The following is a 26,364-nucleotide window of genomic DNA, read 5'->3' as shown; positions in this document are numbered from 1 at the left end:
CTTGTGTGCTACAACACAATTACGGCAATTACGATGTAATATAAACATAAGCAACTTATGTCTCTGTCACTTCTGTGGTACTACAAGTCCCAGCATGCACTGTTGCTTATATCTGGTATAAAATAATAGAACTATGATTATGAGTGATGCTATTTGGTAAGGTAGATTCCAGTGAGGAGGGCGTCTGGTTTAGTTAATAAACTTTAACGTTTTAAATATTCACTTGTTTTATCCAACGGTTGTTACATATAATTCCTATATGTCTAAATATTTAAATCAGAGATGCAATATTGACCCAAATGATACTATGGATTTTATAATTGAGAAAAACAAAATCTTTATAGTTATATACCACACTTGTTGGAACATTATGAAGCACTGAAACACTTATGATCCACGTGACTGGGCCCTGTCCTCCCTCATATGATGAGCAAATCTTTTAACAATCTATCTGGTCCTCAGTCTGGTCCTGATACATTTTAGTTTAGCTGCTGAACATTCCTCTCCCATCCTTGGTGTAATAAATAGGTGTAGGACAGATGTTGTACGATCACATGCTGAGTCTAATATAAATGACAATAGACTAGATGATAGGTAAGCACTAAGTTTTCCATGTTTATATCATCACATACCTATAAAATTGTCATTTCCTGTATTGACACAAAGAACAATGACTGGTCATTATGCCATGTGCATTCATACTGCCCTCACCACCATATCTTCTGGGAGGTTGTGATGATACCGGGTTTAATGTAACCCTCTGTGCAGCACAGCTGGCCTACCTGGTACCTATCCAAGGTTCAAAATCACCCAGGCAAATATCCGAAATATAATAAACAGGTTTATTTAACAAAATGGTAGCACCAAACAGCAATATTCATATTTAAATAATACCTTGCAACAAATAACACTACAGTCTGGCACAGACAACACACAGGGTATAATGAAAACATCTCACCAGTTTTCTAGCCACTCTCAGGGGGTGCCGTCTATCCACACTTCTCCTGGCTATCAGCAAGGCAGCGGTCCTGAGTCACTGTCACTCTGCTTTTGACAGACACACAGCTCCCTAAGACCTAGAGAGAATAGATCAGGACAAAGGCAGTACTCCAAAGACCCATTGTCCATTTCCTGTCAGGGCAGGGACCGAGACCTCAATGCCAGCCTGACTTCAGCTATCCCTCGGTAGTGAATGCCCATTTGCTGTTCATGGGATCTTGTTTTTAAAGGCAGAAATGACCGTTACAAGAATTTCAGGACCTCCCTAATTGGTCTTTTTCTGTGTTTACCTTTTTACAGATAGCAGATGATTTGCTCTTGATACAACTAGGGACAGGTATTGTTCACAGCAGAATTTGTTTAAACAGGAGAGATCACAATCCAGACACATTACATTTAAATACACAATGTATTCTTCTGTAATTAAATATAGAGCTCTATCTTTGGACCTTTTCCCTATATTAACACATGAGACCCCCTGGTGTGTGGTACATTCATACAGGAATGGTGGACAATAATCCTTTTGCCTAGGCTGAAACAATGGACTAGACTGCAAGATAAGAAAACCATGCTGCCAGACATTTTAACTACTTACAGATAGAATATATACAGGTTTAAATATGATTGACAAATATGGGGAACCAGAGGGCTAGAAAAAGTATATGTTTGTATAGTCCATAATTTGTGAGAAAGGAGGTGTAGACTGGTTGAGGCTATATTAATATCTCGTTTCTTCACATTCCTCCCCCACTTTTTTAGCCCTGGGTGGCTGTGGCTTGCCCCTAATCCATTGAACTGACCCGCTGGGTTGTCACCTGGGTACAGGGGGATAGTAGGCCACAGTCTAGAGTTTCTGTGTTCCCCACCGGTGACCCAGGGAGTTGGGCCAAGCAAATCCCATGGTGGAAGGGGCTGCTTGATTAGACAAGCGGCAAGGGAAACAGTACATGTCAATATGTCCAGTGGCACTAGACAAGTTTCAGCCAGTGCAATCCCTGAGCAGCACTGGGGCAAACTCCAATAGCCCCATTCCTTTCTCCACTGGTCTATGTCCAGGGAACTCACAACCCCCAGCAAATCTATATGGGGAAACAAGGTCACCGAACAGCATCCTCCAATGGCCCTTCCCACCCCCAAACAAAATGCAGTGAAGGGCCCATAAGCAGGTAAACTGGTAATTCCAGGAGAATGCAGTGGATCTGCTGAAGTCCCATCACCCAATGCATCCACTGAGTGACCATCCATGAATAATCCAGTCAAGAACTAGGACTTATTTTCTGGTTCTTGTTTCTTGAAACTCAATTTCCCCGTCTCCAAACATCCAATAAAATTCTGCTCAGCTGTAAAACTATCACATTGCTCTGGGGTGACTGTGGGTCATGCTGGGGTTTCTTGGACCAATCTTTTGTTCCGAAGGATAACACTCTCCAACCCTGCACACATTTCTACTGTGTACCCCACTTCCATCACCTGTGGTGCATCAGCATAGTGGGTAACTTTTGCTTCCTCCTTCTACAAGTAAAAGCTGTTCAGAGGCATGCAAATGTTGGGTTTCCAGCATGCCAAGTGATTCTGATCGTGAAGCTCCATCAATTATCTTGAAGATAATGGGGTTGGCTGTGCCCTCTGTGAACTCCACCATCTTGTTAGTGTTGTGGATCTGTAGATCAGTCTGGGAAGTACTTACAACTTAGTCTGTAACTGGTGGCTGTGTTGGCAGGGGAGGCATCAACTCCTCTTCTGGAACAATTGGATTGCCCTCCTCGGGGCTTGTCTCCTCTGTGTCAACATTTCCTAATGGTGGTCTGGCTTCCTCCCTAGCTGAGGCATGAAGATGGTGCAAGCGGTGTCTCCTGGCATAAACCTGTTTGATGTCTGCCTCCCCCATTGTAAGATACAGAGCAGCGAATGGTTGGTATTCACTTTCCAAGTCCTTATCCTCCAAGCCTGCAAATGGCCAGTTGTAACACAGTTCAGACTGGTCACTGAGATTTTCACTGTGACCTTCCACCAGGGAGGAGAGAAGGGGTGCGGTGCTTCCTAGAATCCACCTGGTTGAGGTTGGCATTTCCCAACATAGCTAGTAGTTTAGCTGGTTGCAGAATCTTCTCTTTAGCTGCGTCCTTCCCAGCATCCACTTTCACAAGGTTCTTCCACAGCCAGTTTGGCTGGAGGGCAAGGTGTCTCACTGGCCTCATAACATCAGCAGGTGGATGGAGCATCTTTTCCCTGGGGATGACCTCCAATGGCTGGATGATAGCTTCTTTGGCTAGTGAAAGAAGCTGATGCAGGCAGTGCCTTTCGGCATCCACCCATTGGCACTGGTCTTGCCAGGTCGGGCTATTGAGCTGTTCACAATCTGATGCCTCTTCTTGTGCCTATTCAAAACACTCATCTAAGCATTCCAGCTCCTCCAGAAGACTCATCCCGTGTAAGAATCTACCTTCAGGAGTCGCCGAAAGCCTTGACTGAGTTTACTTGATCACGTTTGAGGTCCTGGATGATTTCCCTACAATCATAACATTCCTAACAACAATAAGGAACACCACGCAGTTGACATTCACCTACTAGTGCCATTCGGTCCATCCCTTCCAAAGGATCTATTGAGGTTGATGAGCAGGACTCTTGCTACTCATACGTTCTTTCTGTGCAAGCAACAGGCCCCTTGGTAGCCTGGCTGGACTGCTGGATATGAGGACTAGGTTTCAGCACTGTTTCAGCTGGCTTTCCCATTGTACACTGACTGAAGCTTGGATCTCTTCATACAGTGGGTATACCATAACTCATTTAACAAGTATCTTCCACTCAAGTTCTTCAGTCAAGCCGAGGTTTATAGAATCCTCTGTGCACTGCAAGATGGCATCCATGAGAGCTCTCATCTGCTCCTGGATTTTGGCTCCTTCTCTCTATGCCCAGACATCGAAGAAGTGTTCCCAGGGATAAGGGCCCTCGTTACCATTGGTGAAGGTGAAAGCACCACATACTGGAATCTTACTGGAGCCCCTTCATCTAGGGCAACCATCTTCAGGAGGACCTATAACACTTCTGTCCCTTCTTCAGGGCCATCTTTATGGTGTCGCTGATACCCACTCTAACTGCTTTGGGGCTGGGACTCAGTCTACTTGCAGTTGGGCTATGACTCACTGCAGCATACTCTGTAGGGCTGGGACCCACTGCAGGGGCGCACGGAGGATTGTCGGGGGGGAATTTCTCCCCGCCGACCGAAAAAAAACAAAAAAAAAAACACGAGAGAGAGCTGTCTAAGAAGCATCTGCGGCAGTGCTGTATACAATACAGCACCGCCGCGGACGCTTCTTTGACAGCGCCGCGGCTGCTGTATAGGACAGTGGCCACTTAGTTATCGCAGGGGGGGTTTCTAGAGACTCAGAAACCCCCCCTGCGTGCACCACTGCACTGTACTTGCTGTGGGGTTACGACCCAACACTGCATAATCTGTGGAGCTGAGAACCACCACTTGCACTCAAATCTCATGGCCTTGGCCCAAAATCTCACACTGCTGGCTGGGTGCACGGACCTGCTGCCAGGCTGGTCTTTAGGTGCGCCGCAGATCCAACCTACTACAGGCGTCACACTTCCTCAGTGGGGCTCCGACCCACTCTCATACAAGTTGGGGCTGGGACCCACTACCACGTACTCTGCTCCAAGGCCTTCCAGGCCCTGAACAGTATTTACATCAGGATTCTATCCTGCTCTCACCTCACTTAGTACATCTGAGAGGGCATGTGGACACTACTCCATCCGGTACAATGGCTTTCTCTCTTGTGCCACACTAATCTCGCATCTAGGCAGACCGTAATCCTAGCTTTATGCCGCAGTCACCTGTCTGTGATCCCCCTTGTGGAACATGGCCCACAATTCTGCACTGCCCGAAGGGTGAACGAACCTACCAAGAGACAGTACCCTTGTTGCCCTTGAATCTCTTTGCAGCTCCCAACTACTGGTTACTGCTACCCAAGCAACTATGTCCCAGACTGTAGTGCGCAGGTTTGGTGCTGCGGGTATTCGCAGAGCCCTGGACCACACCCCATCTGTGATCCCCTGCAGCTGGTATATTATGGCATTCCACATCCAGATCCTGATGGAATGTCACTGGCAGAAGACTTGTATAGGAAATAAATGATATAACTCACTTATTTGTCTCAGTAGTTCCAATGCTGCAGCTCCCAGCTTATGACTCTGTCCAGAAAACTAAAACAGAAATCCCAGTATGGAAATGCTGATGCATTCCGTCTGTTGAACACAGACTTTATCAAAGATAGAATGAGGTTTACTCTGTTATGATGACCTCTTTTATATATAACAAATCCATCCAACAAGTCCCCTGCCAGTGACGTTCCATCAGGATCTGGATGTGGAATACCATTAATATACCAGCATTACTTTGATTGTTATACATCTTTCTACTTATGGGCCAACTAGCTGGAAATCTTGGAGGGATTATATTGTGACAAAATCTTTATATGAACTACCATACATTTATTAGAGCTACACGGACATACTCATTAATTTAGTCCATTTATATACATCATTTGTGATTCCATTTATATAGCTCTTAGTTAAGTGTTTTCTAAATGTTTGGTTTTAATTACCAATTTACCAATTCATGAGTCCTATGTATTATATTTATTGAGATATTAGTTTTTATTTTATATATTATCATCTCTGGTTTTAAGTATCCTGCCATGGCTTTATTTGTTTTTTTCAAGTTAAGGACACACCTATATATCATTATTCAGTGCTGTTTTTTTTTTTTTTTTTGGGTGTGTAGATAATAAAAACACTTGACCCGTTTCCTAGCCACTCTCAGTGGGTGCTGTCTATCCAAACGTCTCCTGGCTACCAGCAAGGCAGCGTTCCTGAGTCACTGTCACTCTGCTTTTGGCAGACACACAGCTCCCCAACACCAAGAGAGAGTAGATCAGGACAAAGGCAATACTCCAGGGACCCATTGTCTATTTCTTGTCAGGGCAGAGACAGAGGCCTCAACGTCAGCCTGACTACAGCTATCACTGGGTAGTGAATGCTCATTTGACGTTCAATGCCGTTCCCTATCTTAACACATGAGACCCCCTGGTGTGATGTACATTCATACAGGAATGGTGGACAATAATCCTTTTGCCTAGGCTGAAACAATGGACTAGTCTGCAAGATAAGAAAACCATGCTGCCAGACATTTTAATGACTTACAAATAGAATATATACAGGTTTAAATATGATTGACAAATATGGGGAACCAGAGGGATAGAAAAAGTAGATGTTTTTATAGTCCACAGTTTGTGAGAAACGAGGTGCAGACTGGTTGAGGTGATATTAATACCTCGTTTCATCACAGAGGTAGAAAGCATTAGCTGGCTGTGGTCTGTGTGTTTGTCTACACACTTATCATTTGGATTTTACATTTAGACAAACTCACATTAATTACCATCTACAGCTACTGAAAGATAAACAACATCCACTATTTATAGAGGAATGTCATAAGTTTGAGAAACACAAGATATAGACATTCTGTAGACCCTCCTCCCTTGTGGAGAGGGTGTTAACACACTGTGATTCCCTGTAGAGGTAAACCAATCCGTCTCATATTTGCATCCTTCCCTCGCTATCCGTCCTTAATATCCCACCTGTCATTCCGTCGGCATCATGTCCTCCACCATTATATGGAGTTTTGCTGCACCCATGATTATGGTCTGCCTCTTGGGATTGACCACTAATGGTTTTGTGCTGGGAGTCAACCTTTGGGATCAGATTCATTCTATCCCCCTCACTAGATCAGACATGTGTATTTGTTCTATGGCCATAACTAACCTCGCTCTCCAGAACTGGTCTGTTGCCAAATGGATATGTATCATCTCTCAAGATGAAGACTTTGTCTGTCACCTTGTAACCGCCGTGAAGATGATTGCCAGTACCACCAGCCTATTGATGTCTGCCAGTCTGTGTATGTTCTACTGCAGTAGGATCGTGGTGTTTAAGTTCAGCTTTTTCCAATGGGGACAAAGGCAGATCACGCACTATTACAGAGTTTTTATATTTGGAGTTATCCTTCTCTGTACAGTGATGGGTCTACCCTTAGCATGGACTGGTAATTCTCCTGTTATACATCTATGTAATAGCTCTGTTGCTCCATGTAACCAGACACAAACATTTATCTCTTACATGAATATATACCGCTCTGTAATAATATACTTTGGATACACATTGCCACTTGGCTTCATCCTACTGACTGCTGGTCTAATACTTCGCTCACTCATCAACCATATGAGGAGGATGAATTTGACCTTAAAATTGGGCTATGGAGTCCGCATGGAAGCCCATCTACAAGCTGGATACACAGTGATATCTCTACTGCTCTTGTTCATTGTGTACTTTGTGTTCTCTATATTGCTTCTAATTTATGTGGTTCCCAGGATGACCAACTTTCATACATTTGTCATTCAGCCCCAATGCTGTACTCCCTTATTCATAGCCTCATCATGATTAAAGGTAATGGCAAACTAAGAAGAGCAGCAGCAGGTTTTATGCAGAAGTTGCAGTGTGTGAAGGGTTAACAATTGTTCTTGCCCCCCCCCCCCCATATAATGAGGCAACTGCTATCCATGGATTTGCCTAGTGTATTCTGAATTCTCCTGACAACAAGCAAAGCAAGAATAACAAAAAACACTGATCCTGTTCTCCTCACCCTCCCTCTTCTAAAAATGGTGCGTTCTCCGTCCCAGAATGCTTGGTGGAAACGGTAACCCAATGCTCCCATGTTTTGCATCCTCTTGTCTCCTTTCTAGTCTGACTCCATCATTTCATTTATGTCTCCACCATGTCTTCAACCATTACATTCGTTCTCTCGGCCTTCCAGGTAGCTGCCTCTTTGCTAGGGATAGCCACTAATGGCTTTATGGCCGGAGTGAACCTTTGGGACTGGAAACAAGACTGCACCCTAACTGTCTCTGATTATTTAATATGTACCATTGCCCTGTCAAATCTCTCCCTCCAGCTGTGGTCAGGATTTAATTGGTTTTGTGAATTCAACTGGCTCATGGAGGTCTTCTGCCAAGTTAGCTTTGCGCTGAAGATGATTTCCACTCATTATAGTCTTACAATGGCGGGATACCTGTGCTTGTTCTACTGCTCTAGAATTGTGATGTCCAAACACTGGTTATTTCAGTTTTACCAAAGGTACATCGTCAGCCATTACAGACGTTCAGTCTTTATCTCCTTCCTTATTTGTATCTTGGTTGGATCACCACTGTTCAACATTACCAAAGTGTCGACCGGTGGTAACTGCAGTTTCATCTCCTGCTCTACTGCTACAGTTCAGGACAATTACTTTGCAATATATCGAATTCTACTTTTGTTTATTGGATACACAGTTCCATTACTATTAACGTTAGTTTCAGCTGGTCTCATAATAACATCTCTCACAAGACACATGAAGCAGATGAAGGACACCATGAAGAACAAGCATGAAGCCTACATAGACGCCCATCTACGTGCTGGCTTCACCGTGTTTTCTCTTCTTATATTATTCATTATACACTTTATAACTTCTGTCATTATCCTAATTGATCTATTTCCTAGAAAGGACCTGCGACTCGCTCTCTGCCAGTTGACCTCTATTCTATACGCACCCATAGTTAGCATTGTGCTTATTAAAGGCAATTCCAAACTCAGGAGGGTGGCAGCTGAACTCCAGAGGAGGGTAGGAGGGGTGCTAAGGCCACAGCGTTCCAAGGAAGAAGACACATTAGCATATATCACTCATAGTTAAAATGTTACCGGTATTTACATATTAGTTTAATATTTTTACCCATTCCCCTAACACAGCATAAATTTAACTCAGTAGAAAATCAGTCAAAATCTTGAGGGTTGTAATGAGTAGATTTACGAAGGAAAAAGTGGAGGTGTTGCCCATAGCAGATCCTAGATATCCTACACAATGATAGCTAGAATTTGAATGGTTGCTATGGGCAACACCTCCACTCTTCCTTCTTAGAACCTTTAGTAAATCTATTCCATAGATTGGAGTGTACATTTCACCTATCTGTATAATGTAGGTAGTATCTTTGAAATACATTTGGTTGTAGTAGTAACATCATAGTGTCTGCATATCTCTATTTCAGTGTGTTTCTCTGTCTTCTGTGTTAAAAGATACAAATTATTTGTACAGGGTCTCAAGTCAATTATTAATAAGGTCAGGTAAATTTCAATATCACCTCTGTGCAGATGACACTCAAATTTATCTATCCTCCCTGAATCTTTCACCGTCTGTGTTGGTCTTCCTGACATTTCTTTTAGGATGCGCTATATAAATAAATGGTAATTATTATAATACTAATAATAATAATAATAATAATAATAATAATAATAATTGTGCAGGTTGATGAGCTCATGTGGAGTAACAGAATAATTACTGTGTGTGAATTGGCTTCAAAACTTAACATAATGTAGGTAACATTAACAATGTAATCTATGGCAAAAAGAAATCAGCTCAAATGACGAGATAGAAAATGAAGTCCTGACAAAACTTAAAGCAATATATTTATTTTGAAAGCACCAATCCCACATATAGTAAAACAGACACAGTCTCTCTGCTCTCAGCCTGTCATGTGATGACAGTGGGCGGAGAACAAGGATGTCAGAGAGCAGACAGAGTTCAGAGGTGTGTTCCAAAGCCTCTCTGCGCATTACTTTATAGGCTATGTGACTGTGGTTGCCATGGTGGTTCATGGCACTGTGCAGATTAATAAATCATTAATAAATTGTAATTACCAACATTCTTCCTATAGCCTGCCACAGTGATGTTAGAAAACACACTTGATGATTTGTTCATGTGAGATTGCTACTTTAAACTGGTATATCAATACGTACAGACTGTTGAAACAAGTGTATTCTATAGGAGGGAGATATCTTTAACAGTTTACTGTAATATTATTTTACTGTTAATTAGATATGTAATACATATTCATATTGAAAAAAAAAATCATATTTGAACGTCCTTTGTCTATTTTTCAATCAGGTGCACATACTGTATATTTCAGTTCTTAGGGGGGAGTCTAAATTATGAGTGTCCCAATGTTACTTTTTGTGAAGTTTGTGTTTTCAATAATCGTGAATATTTTGTCATCTCCCATTATATCTAGTTGGATATAATGGAAGTTGCCAATTTTCTAATAAATAAAAAATATATATGTGGATTTATACATTATTCTATGTGTTGTAATTTAATTGAGACTGCATAATGCAATGTACGGGAATAGTACTGGCGAGGCATGAATGTGGGCAGGACGGTTTAGTTCCACAGCACGCCAAACTGAGGGCAACATTTCACATACATGTTTACAGGATTTGTGTGTATCAGAGCATATACAAATGAAAGACAGGAAAGCTACAACAGTTATACCTATGTATTATTATTATTTATTAACCGCCTCAGTGGATCCACCGATGGTAGTCAGCTTACCGATACTAACTACCCCGACAGTAATTACGATGTTGCAAAACCGAAGACTAATACCCTGACATGAATGATACATCGACTTACCATTACAGAGATACAGTCATTTCACGAACCGGGGGTAAATGTATTAACCTCCGGTTTCTACAACTCTCGCGAGTTCGGCGCTTAAATTTAAAGCGGTGCTGCCGAATGCCGAACTCGCGGGAGTTATAGAAACCGGAGGTTAATACATTTACTGCCCGATATCTTGTCGACTGTTGAAAATTACATCGCTTCAAAAAGCGACTCCTCTTAAAGCGCTGGTGCACAGACCTGGCAGAAATTCATCTCATGTAATTATTATTTTATGGTTAGGGTTGGGGATAGGAGTTAGGGTTAACCTTACCGTTAGAAGCCGGGTCCGTGTATTCCCACTTTAAAACTTAACATCTGACAGTCACATTTTGAAGTTACGTTATTTTCAACAGTCGCAAACACATTGTGCCGTCAAATGACTGCATCTATGCAATGGTAAGTCGATGTATCTTTCATTTCGGGGTATGAGTCTTCGGCTTTGCAACGACGTTATTACTGTTGGGGTAGTCAGTATCGCTATATTGTACTACACCCGGATCCACAGGGTTTATAATACAACAAAATTACATAGATACAAAAACAACAAAATTACATAACAAACATCAAAATTTACATAATTACATAATTAAACACCATAATATTACATAATTACCTAAAGAAAACAATAGGAGAGAGGGCCCTATTCATGAGAGCTTTAATTCTTGAGGGGAAGAGCGGACACAAAGAGGGAGAAGCAGAATGGGGGAAGAGGTTGGGGATGTGGAAGTGGCAGAGTTTTAGGAGGGCTGGGGAGCCTGTATGAAGAGGTGGATATCTAGGGCACGTTTGGAGGCTTGGAGACTAGTGGGAGTGCATTCAGCACAGGAGAAATCCTGAAGGTGGGAGTGGGAAGAGGTACTTAGTGGGGAGGCGTTGGTCATTAACAGAGCAAAGTTTGAGGGAGTGTGGGTAGAAACGATGTTGGAGATAGGTAGGGAGAGAGGAGTGGTTGAGGGCTTTGTACCTGAGGGTGAGGAGTTTGGACTGAATTTTGTAGAGTACAGAGAGCCAGTGTAGTGACTGCCAGAGTGGGACGATGAAAGGAAAATGAGAAGGCCGGCAACACTGAGGTCGGATTTATGTGGGGAGAGACGGGTGTAAGAGAGGCCAGATAGTAGAAGTTTACAGTAATCAAGGCGAGAGATATCTAGAGAGGGGGTGAGAGTTTTAGTTGCTTCCAAGGTAAGGGCCTGATGCTGGAGATATTAAGAGGGTGGAAGTGGCAGGATTGGGAGAGGGACTGAATGTGGAGGGTGAAGAAGAGATAGGCATAAAGGATGACACTCGGCCAGTGAATCTGAGGGACAGAGAAGAAGGTGGTATTGTCAATGGAAAGGGGAAATACAATGATATCTGTTTTCAACATGTCCAGTTTAAGAAAGCACCAAGACATCTAAGAGAAGATGGCTGACAAACACCAAGTGACGAGAAAGAGGACAGAAGGGCATAGGTCTGGGGAGGAGAAATAAATTTGGGTGTCGTCAGCATAGGGGTGGTATTAGAGGCCAAAGACCAAGGGAAGTGTGGAAGGAGAAGAGCAAGGGGCCGTTATGGGACTCCAACAAGAAAGGCATGTCACACACCAGGCTCTCAGGGTCTGTCACTTACCTCTTCGCTGTCTTTCCAAGTTGTCCCTGCGGTCCTCAGACTCTGCTGGTTTCAGACCTCTTTGTAAGATGCTGTCCAATCTGTCTCCACTCCAGAGATCCCTCCAGAATCATAATTTTGGTGTGGCCATCTTAGCTTCAGTCACATGAGTCCTCTCAGCCAATCAGGTGGTAACAGCCTCCATTTCAGATTCCCTCTAAAACTAGTTCATGGGAGCTGCCATCTTGGATATAGTCACCTGTTCATCTAAGCAACTCAGACTGCAGTCTCTAATCAGGAATCAACAACTATAAAAGGACTTCCTCGAGTCCTTAAATGTTGCCAGTAAAATGTTGTATTTCAGACACCAACCGGGCTCCCGTCAGTCCGTCAGTCAGTCTTGCTATAAATCCAGCTCTGACGGTGCAGTCTGCATTCTGGCTCCGGTTAAAGCTATTAGCGAAACGCGTGCCGGCGGACGCCGCGGATGCTACTCTGCTAATACTCATCTCTGAAATGCAGGTCCTCGGCCTAGCCACAATTACAATCTATATAGAGCTGGTGGGATTCCTTGCCAGAAATGTCAATGGGGTATGATAGCGCCGTGAAGTGCAGGGAAGCAAATAATATACATAGGAAATGAGCTGATAGTCTTAGCCTCGTTCATACGGCTTATCCCATTATGATCTAGCAGGTGGTGATAGTGGTTATAATACTGTCTCTAACTGCATTTCTGTTAGAAGACCAAGATATCTAATAATACCACTACTCGGGGACTTGAATAAAGGAGATATCTCCATTATTATAAAAGGGTATACAGATTCCCATTCTCCGAACTAACAGAACACAGGCGTTATAATAGGGATCTTATTCCCCCTAGTGGCATTTACTAGTAAAGACCAGTAACACGATATTGATGATCAGAATTCCCTCTTATATTCGAGGTGCAATCTGACGAATCATATAAGAGGACGAGATCAGAAACAGTTTGATTTATACACACCTGACATAAGATATGACTTATTTAATGAAGGAGTCCTAATTATTTCAGGGTAGCGACGCGGTTAGACAAGTAGGAATTGTCTATTTTAACAGAATTGTCTCACATTACAATATGTAACTCATTTGCAATTTTTAGATATTTCGCTACTAGATGTTTGTTTTATCCATTAAATTAATAAAGAATTTATTTTACAAGATTTCAAAACATATGAATATAATTCAAATATATATGTTTTCTATCTATTATGAGTGCCCCATACGATCATTCTTCTTCTTTCTCTTTTGAATTATTGCATTCTGGCTCCAGTCTGATCCCAGCAATCTGGTTTCATTCCAGCTACAGCATTCTGGTTCCAGTGATCCACTTCCAGCATTCCTGTTACAGTGATCCACTTTCAGCATTCCGGTTCCAATCTGGTTACAGCAATACTCTTTCAGCATTTAGTTTACAGTCTGGTCCAGCATTCCGGTTCCTGTTTGCTCTCCTCTGCTAGTGTAATCATCATTGGCACCAGTCCCTTCACTACATGCAGAGGAACATTTTCAGGCCACCCAGTTTTGTCCACGTAGTCTCCAGTCCAGCTCCAGAGACACAACCCAATCCAGGTACAGACAGATCCTCAGGTGTGATAAGGGGAGGTGGAGGCAGAGCTAGAAACAGAGGAGCAGTGCAGAGTCATGGAGGACGAGGGAGCAGAGTTTGCAAAAGGAGCGTTTGGTCATATGTATAGGCGTATATTTATACATTTAAACAGATTCACCAACATGTTCCTCAAAGATCAGCACAATCTCGCAATTATAAACATCTGTTATTCAAACATGCTCACACCTCCTTAGGATATGAGCAAAAATGGGGGAAAGAGAGTCCTATTATCAGTCGCAATGAGCATCTCGGGTCCATAAATTGACAAGTTCTCCTTGTATTAGCAGGACGTATAAGCACATATGGGGCATTCTGTATCAGACATTACAGAGGGGGTAATATCATACTTGCCAACTCTCCCTGAATGTCAGGGAGACTCCCTGAAATAGGGGTGATCTCCCACACTCCCTGAAGAGTCTGGCATTCTCCCTGATGCTGAGCCAGTACAATACGTGGTTGGCTTCGCCATCTGTGGCATAATGACACAGTTCAGAAATTGTGTCCTATGTCCATGCATTGATGCCTATGGAGGTGGCCATTTTCATGAAGACCAAGATTTAATCAAAGACTGACAGGTAAGACAACATGACTTCAGTAATGGAGACAGTAGTGTAAAAGACACTTCAGTCTTGAGATTTATTAGCTGCTTTTCTTTAACGCATAGTTGCCTACTCTCCCGCAGTGTCCGGGAGACTCCTGCATTTCTGGGAGACCTACCGGGCACCCGGGAGAGCAGGGCAACCTCCCAGTTCTCACCCCCGCAATAGATAAGTGACGGGGGTGGGGCGTAATGACGCAAATATCGCACCATCTTAGCCCAGCCTCCTGCTGTAATTGGCCAAAATTGTGACAATCGTTTAGGGGGCAGGGTGAAAATTACGCAATTCGTCATGTCCCGCCCCCACACGCCCACCTTCCCCAGGATCTCCCTGAAGTCAACGAAAAAAGTTGGCAAGTATGGGTAATATGTGTGTGAGACATTACAGAGGGGATATTCTGTGTGTCAGAAATTACAAGGGGGTATTATGTGTGTCAGACATCACAGAGGGGGTATTCTGTGTGTCAGACATCACAGAGGGGGTATTCTGTGTGTGTGAGATATTACAGGGGGGTATTCTGTGTGTGTGAGACATTACAGAGGGGGTATTCTGTGTGTGAGACATTACAGGGGGGTATTCTGTGTGTGTGAGACATTACAGAGGGGTATTCTGTGTGTGTGTGTGTGTGTGTGAGAGACATCACAGAGGGGGTATTCTGTGTGTGTGAGATATTACAGGGGGATATTCTGTGTGTGTGAGACATCACAGAGGGGATATTCTGTGTGTCAGACATTACAGAGGGGTATTCTGTGTGTGAGACATTACAGGGGGGTATTCTGTGTGTGTGAGATATCACAGGGGGGTGTTCTGTGTGTGAGACATTACAGGGGGGTATTCTGTGTGTGAGACATTACAGGGGGGTATTCTGTGTGTGTGAGACATTACAGAGGGGTATTCTGTGTGTGTGTGTGTGTGTGTGAGAGACATCACAGAGGGGGTATTCTGTGTGTGTGAGATATTACAGGGGGATATTCTGTGTGTGTGAGACATCACAGAGGGGATATTCTGTGTGTCAGACATTACAGAGGGGTATTCTGTGTGTGAGACATTACAGGGGGGTAGTCTGTGTGTGTGAGATATCACAGGGGGGTGTTCTGTGTGTGAGACATTACAGGGGGGTATTCTGTGTGTGAGACATTACAGAGGGGTAGTCTGTGTGTGAGACATTACAGGGGGGTAGTCTGTGTATGACACATTATACAGGCAGCAGAGTCTCTGTATATAACAGCCGCCTCTATAGGTTAGAGATGAGCTCAGGGTGGGCGGGGTCTGGACGTTGCCATGGAGCTGATACCACTTCCTGTTGCTTCTATAGTTACCAAGATCGAGTCTGTCTCTGGTGCTGCCTGTTTCTATAGTAACCTCTATAGCCGGAGAGTGAGGTGAGAGTGCTGATACTATATCTATATCTATATCTATATATATATATATATATATATATATAATGTACTGCAGCAATTCTACTCCCTGTCTCCTCTACTTTCCCCTGATACTATATATATATATATATATATATATATATATATATATATATATATATAAAATGTACTGCAGTAATGCTGCTCTCCATCTCTTCTACCTTCCCTTGATGCTGTACATATATGCTGCAGTAATTCAGTAATTCTGCTCCCTATCTCCTCTACCCCCCCTGATTTTATATATATATATATATATATATATATATATATATATACACACTGCAGTAATTCTGCTCCCTATCTCCCCCTGATACTATCTATCTATTTACCTATCTAACTATCTGTGTATATATCTACCTATATATATATATATGTATATATATAGAGATATATATATATATATATATATATATATATATATATATATATATTACACCAAATCACATTTAGACCAATCACTCTGCTACCCCTGGACCAAATTGACCGTTCCTCCATGCATCCAATTTCTCCTGCTTTCCATTCTCTCTACTACTCCCCCTGCATCGAGGTCTCCTTTATTTCTCCCGTCTCCCAGGTCCACCCCTCCATACAATGGACCCCATCTCAGCTGCAACAAATTCCGCACCTTTAACCTCATCGCCTTAGCACCTCTTCCGCCTGAACCCAGTCCTCTGTCCTATCCCTGCACCAAATCTTTCTCCTTTCCAGCCTTACCCCAGGCAAGTCATTCCATCACTTCATCTTTCCCCTGTATGAATATCCCACCTTCTCCTCCCTTCACTCGTTATTATACATGTCACCTCTGCTCTCTCCGATAAGCATGTCCTCTCATCCTGCATCCACTGCCCTATAGCTACACCTCCATCTTGTCTCTTCTTACAGAGCACCCTTTCCACTCCATACTCCCTACCCTTCTGCTCATTTCCTTTTCTCTATGTTCCATCTCTGTACCTGTCACCTGGAGCCATTTCTCAGTCTGCTCCAGCTATTCCTATTTCTTCCCATTTCGACAGCCTGGAATGAGCGCATCCCATGAAATAGCTCAGTCTCACACATATAAATCTAATTCACGTGTTCCCCGTCTACCTTATCGTCTCCTTCAGTGTATAGCTATCTGTTACTGTAATGTACCATACTCCACCCCTTGAGCTTCCAATGATTCCATGTGTCCACATTGCCTATTCTCTCAGGAGATGTCGGACACTGAAGATGATATTCAGGAGGAGGAGCAGGAAGCGGAGGAGCCTGTGGAAAATACAAATGAAGATGTCGAAGAGGGAGATGAGGAGGAAAAGGGAGAAAAGGAGGAGGAGGAGGGGGAGAACGAGGAGGAAGAACCTGAAAAAGAAGAGGTGACGACTGAATGCAGGAAGGAATGATTATGTAGTGTTATCACTAGTTATATGGAGGAGCTGAATCAAGAATTAGGGGTTTATTACTATAGTTCATTTACATAGCGCTGCCATATTATGTAGCGCTGTACAGAGGATAATCAGTCCCTGTCCCATAGGAGCTTACAGTCTAAATCACCTACCACACACAGACTATGGTCCATTTTTGTTACATGCCAGCAATTAACCTACCAGTATGTTTTTGGAGTGTGGGAGGAAGCTGGAGCCCCCGGAGGTAACCCGTGCATACAAACTCCACACACAAGGCCTGTCTGGAATCTAAACCCATTGGCTGGTGACTGAAAATGGACCCTAGTTTGTGCGTGTAGGGACTTCAGACTGTAAGCTCCTACGGGTTTACATGAATGATTAAATGCTCTTTGTACAGCACTGTGTAATACGATGGCGCTTTATAAATAAACTATAATAACCCCTGCTGACTGCTGGGGTACTTTTACTAACCAGCCACGTATACACAGCAAGTTTAACTCCGTGATGAGTGGGAGCGTTCACCAGCAGCTGAGCAACTGCTGCTGTAATATATGCTTCCCAGCAGCAGAAGGTGGACAGCATGTTACAAAGACATTGACAAATGCCGGTGCTAGTTTGGCGCAGTAAAAAAAATTAAATAAATAATCTAGGGGACAAAGGGGTGCGATTATCACCATAACATTCAGCAGCTAAAGAGCAGTAACACTGCAGCTCAGAGAGAGGCTCCATTATGGTTTCCTTAGGAAGCATCCAACTCCTGGCTCAATGTTTTTAAAAGATCCTAAATCATACTGGCCAACTCTCCCGGAATGTCCGGGAGACTCCCGCATTTCGGGTGAGTCTCACGGACTCCTGCGAGAGTATGGCAATCTCCCGCATCTGCCCACTTCACTAGGAAGTACAAAATTGCGCGATTCTCTGCTGTAAATTGGCGCGTTTGCGTCATTATATCACGGGGTGCGCGTCCAAAATGATGCGATTTTCGGAGCCCCGCCCCCCGCACGCCCACTTCTCCCGGGAGGCTCCCGGACGTCAACTACAAAAAGTTGGTAAGCATGTCCTAAATTGACCACTGTGTATCCTGTTTGATAAATATATGAGGTAATTTTGGCCAAATGCCAAGTGTTTGGGATACTATCATTGATGGCTGTTAGGGTGTACAGCGATCATTATCAATCATTTATTTTTATAGCGTCAGCATTTTCCGTAGCGCTTTACAATTGGGAACAAACACACTAATAGAACAATACTGGGTAATACAAACTGAGAGGTATGAGGACCCTGCCCACAAGATTACCATCTGTGGGATCATCTAACTGTACTGCTTGCCCCACATGTCATCTGCACATTTAGTCCAACACCTGAATAGCCGGATCTACCAATATGACCATACATGAGTGGCCAAATTGGAAACACCTTGTTGTTCAGCGAAAAGGCAGAATAATCTGATTTTACCATCCTTGGCCAGCTATACAGATAGGTACTAAGTGTAAGTGGATTGTACCTGAGTCATCATCAGAGTTAGGCTAGGTACACACAGAAGAATTTTCCGACCGACGTGTACATACGACTGAAGGTCCGATCAGTCTGATGATTCCTGCATTCCTGCACTGACACGATTTACCTTCAGATCTGTGTTCTTCATCTGGTCCTTCATCTGGTCCTCTAGTCTTCAGAGAATGACAGCACAATATCATCATCATTTATTTATATAGCGCCACTAATTCCGCAGCGCTGTACAGAGAACTCACTCACATCAGTCCCTGCCCCATTGGGGCTTACAGTCTATATTCCCTAACATACACACACAGACACACACACACACACACACACATAGACTAGGGTCAATTTGTTAGCAGCCAATTAACCTACCAGTATGTTTTTGGAGTGTGGGAGGAAACCGGAGCACCCGGAGGACACCCACGCAAACACAGAGAGAACATACAAACTCCTCACAGATAAGGCCATGGTCGGGAATTGAACTCATGACCCCAGTGCTGTAAGGCAGAAGTGCTAGCCACTACACCACCACAATATTCATTCATTCATTCTTGTCACATTGTCACACTGATTAAAACGCCTTGTTATAGCTTTTGCTATAGCTAAGTTCATTTGCGTGTTGTAATTTTTGTGTCACATAAAGTTTGTCACAATGTGCATGTGTTCACCTAACTTACGTCCGTATTTAGTCTGCTGGGATGCAGCAAGAATACTGAAACTCTAAATACAGGAGGTGTATTTAGTTTGGGCATTGTGCATACTTAGACACAAGTTTGCAAAGTTACGGACAAATCTAGATCCCTCCCTCAGACTATATGAAGAGATAAGAGCTAGGATATACAAGATGCAGTGGAATCCATTGCTGTAAAGAATACAGCTGGCAGAAATTGTGGAGAGAGGAAGATAATCCTATGTGAGTATATAATGGACATCAATGTACATGTTGTATAAGATTAGTAATGTGATAGCACCCTGCACATGTACTATGTTCCAGAACATGGCATATGTGCTATCTTGTATTTTTGTGTTCCTTTTTATTGGCTTAATAACTGTACATCGTGGTAGCTGCTTCCTCATTTCTTACATATATTTCTATAAAATGTTTAAAATTCTAAAAATGCTCTCAGTAGCGAAGAATTGTCTCAGTAACACCAGGATGGACGTAGGTAACAGATATTTGTTCAGTGTTGGGAGTCGGGATGGTTTTGTAGTTGATGATTATGTCACCGTTCTCTTACAGCCCCCTCCCCATGTGCCGCTGACTGAAGAGATGCTTAAGGAAGCGCTGTCTCTGCTGTGTAAGACTGGAAACGGTCTCGCTCACGCCTATGTCAAACTGGAAGTGAACGATATGTAAGTCTAGAGATCACTCTACTGTCGTTGTGTCTTATCACAGCCAACTCTTATTATCCCTTCTCACCTCTGACTGACGTCTGCCACGGAAGACTGTTCCACTCCTGTCTTACTCACTTCAACTACTAGACTGTCCCCACTCACCTCTGATTGGCCCTTCTACTGCCAACCATCCCCACTCCTGCTTTACTCGCTGCGACTACTACAGACTGTCCCTACTGCTGCCATACTCGCTTAAGCTACTACTGACTCAACTCCTGTCTTACTCACTTCAACTACTACAGATTATCCCCACTCCTGCTTTACTCACAACAAATAGAGATTATCCCCACTCCTGTTTTACTCACTTCAACTACTACAGATTATCCCCACTCCTGCTTTACTCACAACAACTAGAGATTATCCCCACTCCTACTTTACTCACTTCAACTACTACAGATTATCCCCACTCCTGCTTTACTCACAACAAATAGAGATTATCCTCACTCCTGCTTTACTCACTTCAACTGCTACAGATTATCCCCACTCCTGCTTTACTCACAACAACGAGAGATTATCCCCACTACAGCTTTACTCACAACAAATAAAGATTATCCCCACTACAGCTTTACTCACTTCAACTACTACAGATTATCCCCACTCCTGCTTTACTCACAACAAATAGAGATTATCCCCACTACAGCTTTACTCACTTCAACTACTACTGACTGTCTCAACTCCTGCTTTACTCACTTCAACTACTAAAATCTGCCTCCATTCAACTCTGATTTATCTCTTTCACTGCCAGCTGTATGCTCTCTCCAGTAATATCTTACTGAACTCATACAGAGTCACAGGGGCCATTTAACACCCACTGACCTGATATACTATACTCTGTCCCCACACACGTCTGATGTCACCTTTCTGTAGAGTAGACTTGTAGTACCTGTGCAGTGTTTTATATACAAGGCTCTTACCAGAGTCTGGTTTTCCCTTACAGGGAGATCACGGACATCTCCATCCTGCAGTCCTTCATAAACCTGCGCTATGTGGACCTGTCCCGCAATTCCCTGCGAGATCTGTCTCCTTTGGGAGCTCTCACGCATCTGCTGTGTCTACGAGTAGATCAGAATCAGCTGCTCAGTGTCAGCGGATTGGGGGAGCTGCCGTATCTACAACTGGCTAGTCTGTCACAGAACCGCATCAAGAACCTCCAGGGAATTGCACACCCGAAACTGGAATCTCTCAACCTGATAGGTCGGTGCTAACCACGTCTGAACGGCAGCCATGTATATCTGTATCTGCCTAAACTAAAGCTTTTCATGTTTTCCCTATTGTAACCTAACCCAAAACGTCCTCCTTTAGCTACTGCAAGTCTAACCTAAGGCACTTCTTATCTTAATTTCATATAACCTGAGTTACTTATGACCTGTCCTAAGCTTTTCTTGCCATAATTACTGACTCAACCAAACTCAACCCACTCCATTGTATTGTAAACTCAAGCCATTTAATAACTGCAACCTAAACCGTCATCTCATTCGAGCAGGGCAGACTTTTATAAAGAAAGTGCAGGTAGAGCAACAACAAAACTTTTTGCTCAGGGATGTCCTCATGAATATTATTATTAACCATTAGAGGGCGCCACATGTGGTCCGCAGCGCCGTACAGCGGGCAAACAACAAAACAGTACAGAACAGTAAACAAATAACACTGCAAGTCTCAACACAGCTACTGAAAGCCTGGATTGGTAATGGGGTGCAAAGGGTATATTCAGCTTAAGATGAAACCTGTGCCCATTACTGTGGGCGCAACTAACAGGTTTAGAGACACTGAAAGAGGTGTGGAGACCATAGAGGAGTGGGGTACATGGGCAGAGAGCCCAAGGAGGAGGTGCGCAGTGTAGCTGGTGAGCAAAAGTTATATGTAATGAGAACAGAAGGGAAGAGGGCCCTGGGCACTAGAGCTTACAATCTATAGGAAAAGGGGCAGACAAATGGTGAGCCAATGTAAGGTGATCTGAGGACGAGTGGGAGAGATGGAGGATGAAAGAGGGTGAGGTATACCACATAGTGAGATGGTTAAGTGGCGGACTGGTAGGATTTTATGAAGAGGTGGGTTTTCAATGACCGTTTGAAGTTATACAGGCTCGTGGATAGTCTGATAGAATGATAGTGGTCTATTATGTGACATTATAAATGTATTCCCTGAAGTATTGCTTGATGCATCACCATGTTCTTGAGTTGTATTTGTATTTATAAGCAATGTCCATCTGGTGAGTGCCCCCAGATATATGCATGGTAGTTAAGGGACTGGAGACTTGTCTTATGCCCTGAACTTACTTATTCTCAATCTATGGGTGCAGGAAATGAACTGCGCACGTTGGAAGGACTGGATTGCAGTAAACTGCATAGTTTGCGCACTCTGGAGCTCCGAGGAAACCAGCTGCAGAGCACGGCCGGACTCTACCTGCCCAACCTGCGGGAACTCTACTTGGTAAGTCCGGGTAGTGGGTCCAGCACCAAAAATGTCTATTCTTGTATGTACGTGCGTTCTGGTGTGATGTTGACTCGTTCAGTCCATTTCATGTCAGTAATGATACATTAGGACAGAAGTGCTGAAACCCAGTCCACAGGAGCTGCCAATAGCCAACAGGTCATGTTTTAAGGATTTCTGTGGGATCATTACTGACCCAGACAAATAGATTAACTCACCTGTGCATGATTAAAGAAATCCTGAGAACATGGACTGTTGGTAGCTCTTAAGGACTGATTTTGAGTAGATCTGCATTTGGAGGTCCAGGTAGGCAGCATATGCCCATCACTATGTAACCTTTATTGTCTTCATCTTCTCCCATAGCCAACACCAAGCACAGAGATGAAAAGTAGACACAATAGTAAAGATAGATATAATAGTACTGGATCATATCATTGGCGGTGTAGGAGGTAGTTTTTCATGCGTGTTCATTGTCATTGCTCTTTATCTCTATGTCCCCAACGGCCTCACTGTCTACCTCTGACAATCTCCAGGCCCAGAATAACATCAAGACATTAGAAGGATTAGAGAACCTTGTACAACTCACAAGTCTTCACCTGAGGGATAACCAGATAGAGACTCTGGATGGTTTCTCTGAGAACATGAGGAACCTTCAATACCTTAACCTCAGGTCAGTGCGGAGACTTTGGTCGCCAGCTCTGAAGAGCAGCAGGAAGATCTTTTCTAGGACAATTCCACCCTAGAGTCTTGTTTAGGTCCATATCCCAGTCAATTTACAGTCACCCCATTTTTCCTTTTCAGGGGTAATCTGGTATCCAGATTGCAGGAGGCGGAGAAGCTGAAAGTTTTGCCCACGCTACGGGCACTGGTTTTGCGGGAGAATCCATGTGCGGATGAAGATGCTTATCGCTTGGAGACACTAATCGCTCTGCCCAAGCTGGAGAGACTTGATAAAGATTTCTTTGAGGAAGAGGAAAGGACGGAGGCAGCCGAGGCCCAGAGGTCGAGGCTGGAGGATGGGGTAAATAGCGAAAGAGCAGAATGAGATGGCAGAAGAGGAGAACAGATACATGTGTGGTCTGGAGAGACGGGGTGGTAGATGTATATATATCTGCTATATATAAAGTAGTATTCTAGGTGAATGGATGATAACTGTATGTTAGGTTTATCAAAGGGGAATAAGGAATGAGTAGTAGATATGTGTGAGATGGGACTGTTCACATATTAGAATCTTTTACTCCATTTCAGATACTTGAGTCGTAAACGAATTTTATCTACACACCAAAGAGGGAAAAATATTTAATGCCTAAAGGATGTGACTGAGATGAACTGTGATAGTAACGTACTGAGTGCCACAGAGCAAGGAAATCTTCATGTGCCATACAGGGGAGGAGCCTATCCTGTAATACTCTTCATGTGCCATACAGGGGAGGAGCCTATCCTGTAATACTCTTCATGTGTCGGACAGGGGAGGGGCCAATCCTGCAATACTTTTCATGTGCCGTACAGGGGAGGAGCCTATCCTGTAATACTCTTCATGTGTCGGACAGGGGAGGGGCCTATCCTGTAATGCTCTTCATGTAGTGGACAGGGGAGGGGCCGATCCTGCAATACTTTTCATGTGCCGTACAGGGGAGGAGCCTATCCTGTAATACTCTTCATGTGTCGGACGGGGAGGGGCCTATTCTGTAATGCTCTTCATGTGCCGTACAGGGGAGGAGCCTATCCTGTAATACTCTTCATGTGTCGGACGGGGAGGGGCCTATTCTGTAATGCTCTTCATGTACCGGACAGGGGAGGGGCCTATCCTGTAATACTCTTCATGTGCCGTACAGGGGAGGATCCTATCTTGTAATACTCTTTATGTGCCGGACAGGGGAGGAGCCTATCCTGTAATACTCTTCATGTGCCGGACAGGGGAGGAGCCTATCCTGTAATACTCTTCAGACTCAGCACATAGGGGGAGTTTATCCTTGAATACTCAGATGGCGGACATCAGAGGAGCTTATGCAGAGACACTTTAAAACTCATGGATGGGGAGGCGGTAATGGACTAAAATAGAGGGTGTGATTAAGAGGTACAGTGGCCATTGTGGGTTTTTTCATTGCAAATAATCTCAGTAAACAAATTTGTGTCCATCAGACCCGTGTCTTGTTCTTTTTCTTTCTACATGATGTGTCTGTCTTCTCTCCACATATCCCTCCCACACAAGCTGGAGCCTCACAGGACTCACGCTAAGTCACACGTCTCATTCATCCCACGTGGAACCTATCCATTCAATAGAAACGAGAGACATCACTGAGGCGTGAGGCACAGCAAGCTGGATGGTGCTGATGGCAGAATAAAATGACAATACAGCATTGTATATGTAGCACAGGTCAGGCACAGGCAGAGTATAGCCTTATAGCCTTCCTCTCATTCCTGAAGTCTAAGAGCTCCAGGGTCTGGTCACTTATGTCTAGTCGGAGTTCCTCATCCTGCAGAACACTCGGAGTGCAACAGGAAGCAATTGTTCAACTCATATCTGGCAAGTTATGATCAACAGTAGTAACAAATCTCCTGACTTTGGCAAATATACAAAAAAGATAATATAGTGTATAGGTCAGCTATAATATTAGCACCCATGAGTCAATCATCATGAGGACTTTGTTATGGTGACCAGGGGAGATATGGTAGAACAGGATTCATTCTGGCAGCTCCCTAGATATAAGTATCAGCTGCTATGTCTTAATGTGAGCCAGCAGCGTTGGTAATGTGCTCGTAGTGTGCCGTTATGGGAATGAACAATGTGTACAGGCACCATGGCGTGAAAGAGCCTCATAGTTCATAACGCAGAGCTTCAATTACACATCCTGGGGATCACAACGCCATTGAGTCTCAGTGCTGTAGTTCAGAGTAACAGTATTTGGTCCAATCAATTGCAGGTGGAATATTTATAAACTATTATATATATATATATATCCATCCTTTTTTGGAGGAGTTACCAGCTACATAAAGGGTCCCTAAAATCTAGCCGGTGTCCTATCCCTGATTTGCATGCTGTTTAGCTTGCATTGGGCTTTGAGCTTAAATTGTAGCTAGTTTTCTTATATCGTATTGAATGATTGTGTCACTGCTGGGGTCAGACTCACTGGTCTCCAGTTACCTGATTCGCACATCCAGGCTGCATGAATATTACAGACTAAGAAGTATGACTTATAACCTGCATTTGATTTCACGTTTGGCGGGCAATGTTTTATAAAGCCTAATATGACAGTAGGGCCTTTATTAGTGAAAAGCACATTTACTCCTAGTATAAATATTTATTGAAAATGAGTTCCAGAATTACTATTTAATCTCTATTCCTATGCTAGAATATTTTTTATATAATTGTTTGTCCTGGCAATCATTCAGAAACCAGTGGCCTATATTAGGCTCAGAATACACGCAGCTCTCTGGCGTAATAACCTAAGCATGTATTAGGCTTAGTCTGGCAGGACATGATGTTACTTGTAGTTCCACAACAGCTGGAGAGCCACACTCTGCCTTGAAGTCTGTTGGCTATAAGAGTTTACGTAACACAGATATTAAATCACCCAGAGCTGAAATATAACGGACATCTCTGTGCAGGAACAGTCAGCTGACCAGGATGTGTGTCTGCAGGCCGTCTGCTAGGAAACAAGGGACTCCTCTCTGTCCGTGTCCCCAGCCTTATACACATCTTCCCAGATTATCCCTTCTCTGTCCATCCTCTCTATAACTGCAGACCTTCCTTTTGTGCATACTGCCTTTCTCAAGTTCACATCCCCTCGTACCTCCCATGCCCCACGTCTCGTTCTTCCAC

General features: G+C 43.5%; 1 protein-coding gene across 3 annotated transcripts in view; it reads left to right on the top strand.

Annotated features, from left to right (window-relative positions):
- LRRC23 (leucine rich repeat containing 23) overlaps nt 1–24,675 on the top strand; it is a 58,914-nt gene extending 34,239 nt beyond the window's left edge. Inside the window, exons 1-8 of one of the 3 annotated variants that reach the window (XM_075215818.1) lie at nt 15,589–15,798; nt 17,025–17,186; nt 19,957–20,069; nt 21,049–21,305; nt 22,411–22,541; nt 23,075–23,211; nt 23,343–23,562; nt 23,790–24,675. In XM_075215818.1, the coding sequence (XP_075071919.1) occupies nt 17,028–17,186; nt 19,957–20,069; nt 21,049–21,305; nt 22,411–22,541; nt 23,075–23,211; nt 23,343–23,562; nt 23,790–23,804 (1,032 nt within the window). In that variant the 5' untranslated portion in view covers nt 15,589–15,798; nt 17,025–17,027 and the 3' untranslated portion in view covers nt 23,805–24,675. The other 2 variants (XM_075215816.1, XM_075215817.1) reach the window with 2 other exon arrangements.
- The last annotated feature ends 1,689 nt before the right edge of the window (nt 24,676–26,364 follow it).

Source organism: Mixophyes fleayi, chromosome 6, assembly GCF_038048845.1.
Source record: "Mixophyes fleayi isolate aMixFle1 chromosome 6, aMixFle1.hap1, whole genome shotgun sequence".
Taxonomy (NCBI): domain Eukaryota; kingdom Metazoa; phylum Chordata; class Amphibia; order Anura; family Limnodynastidae; genus Mixophyes; species Mixophyes fleayi.
This window is presented reverse-complemented; position numbering and strand designations above follow the sequence as displayed.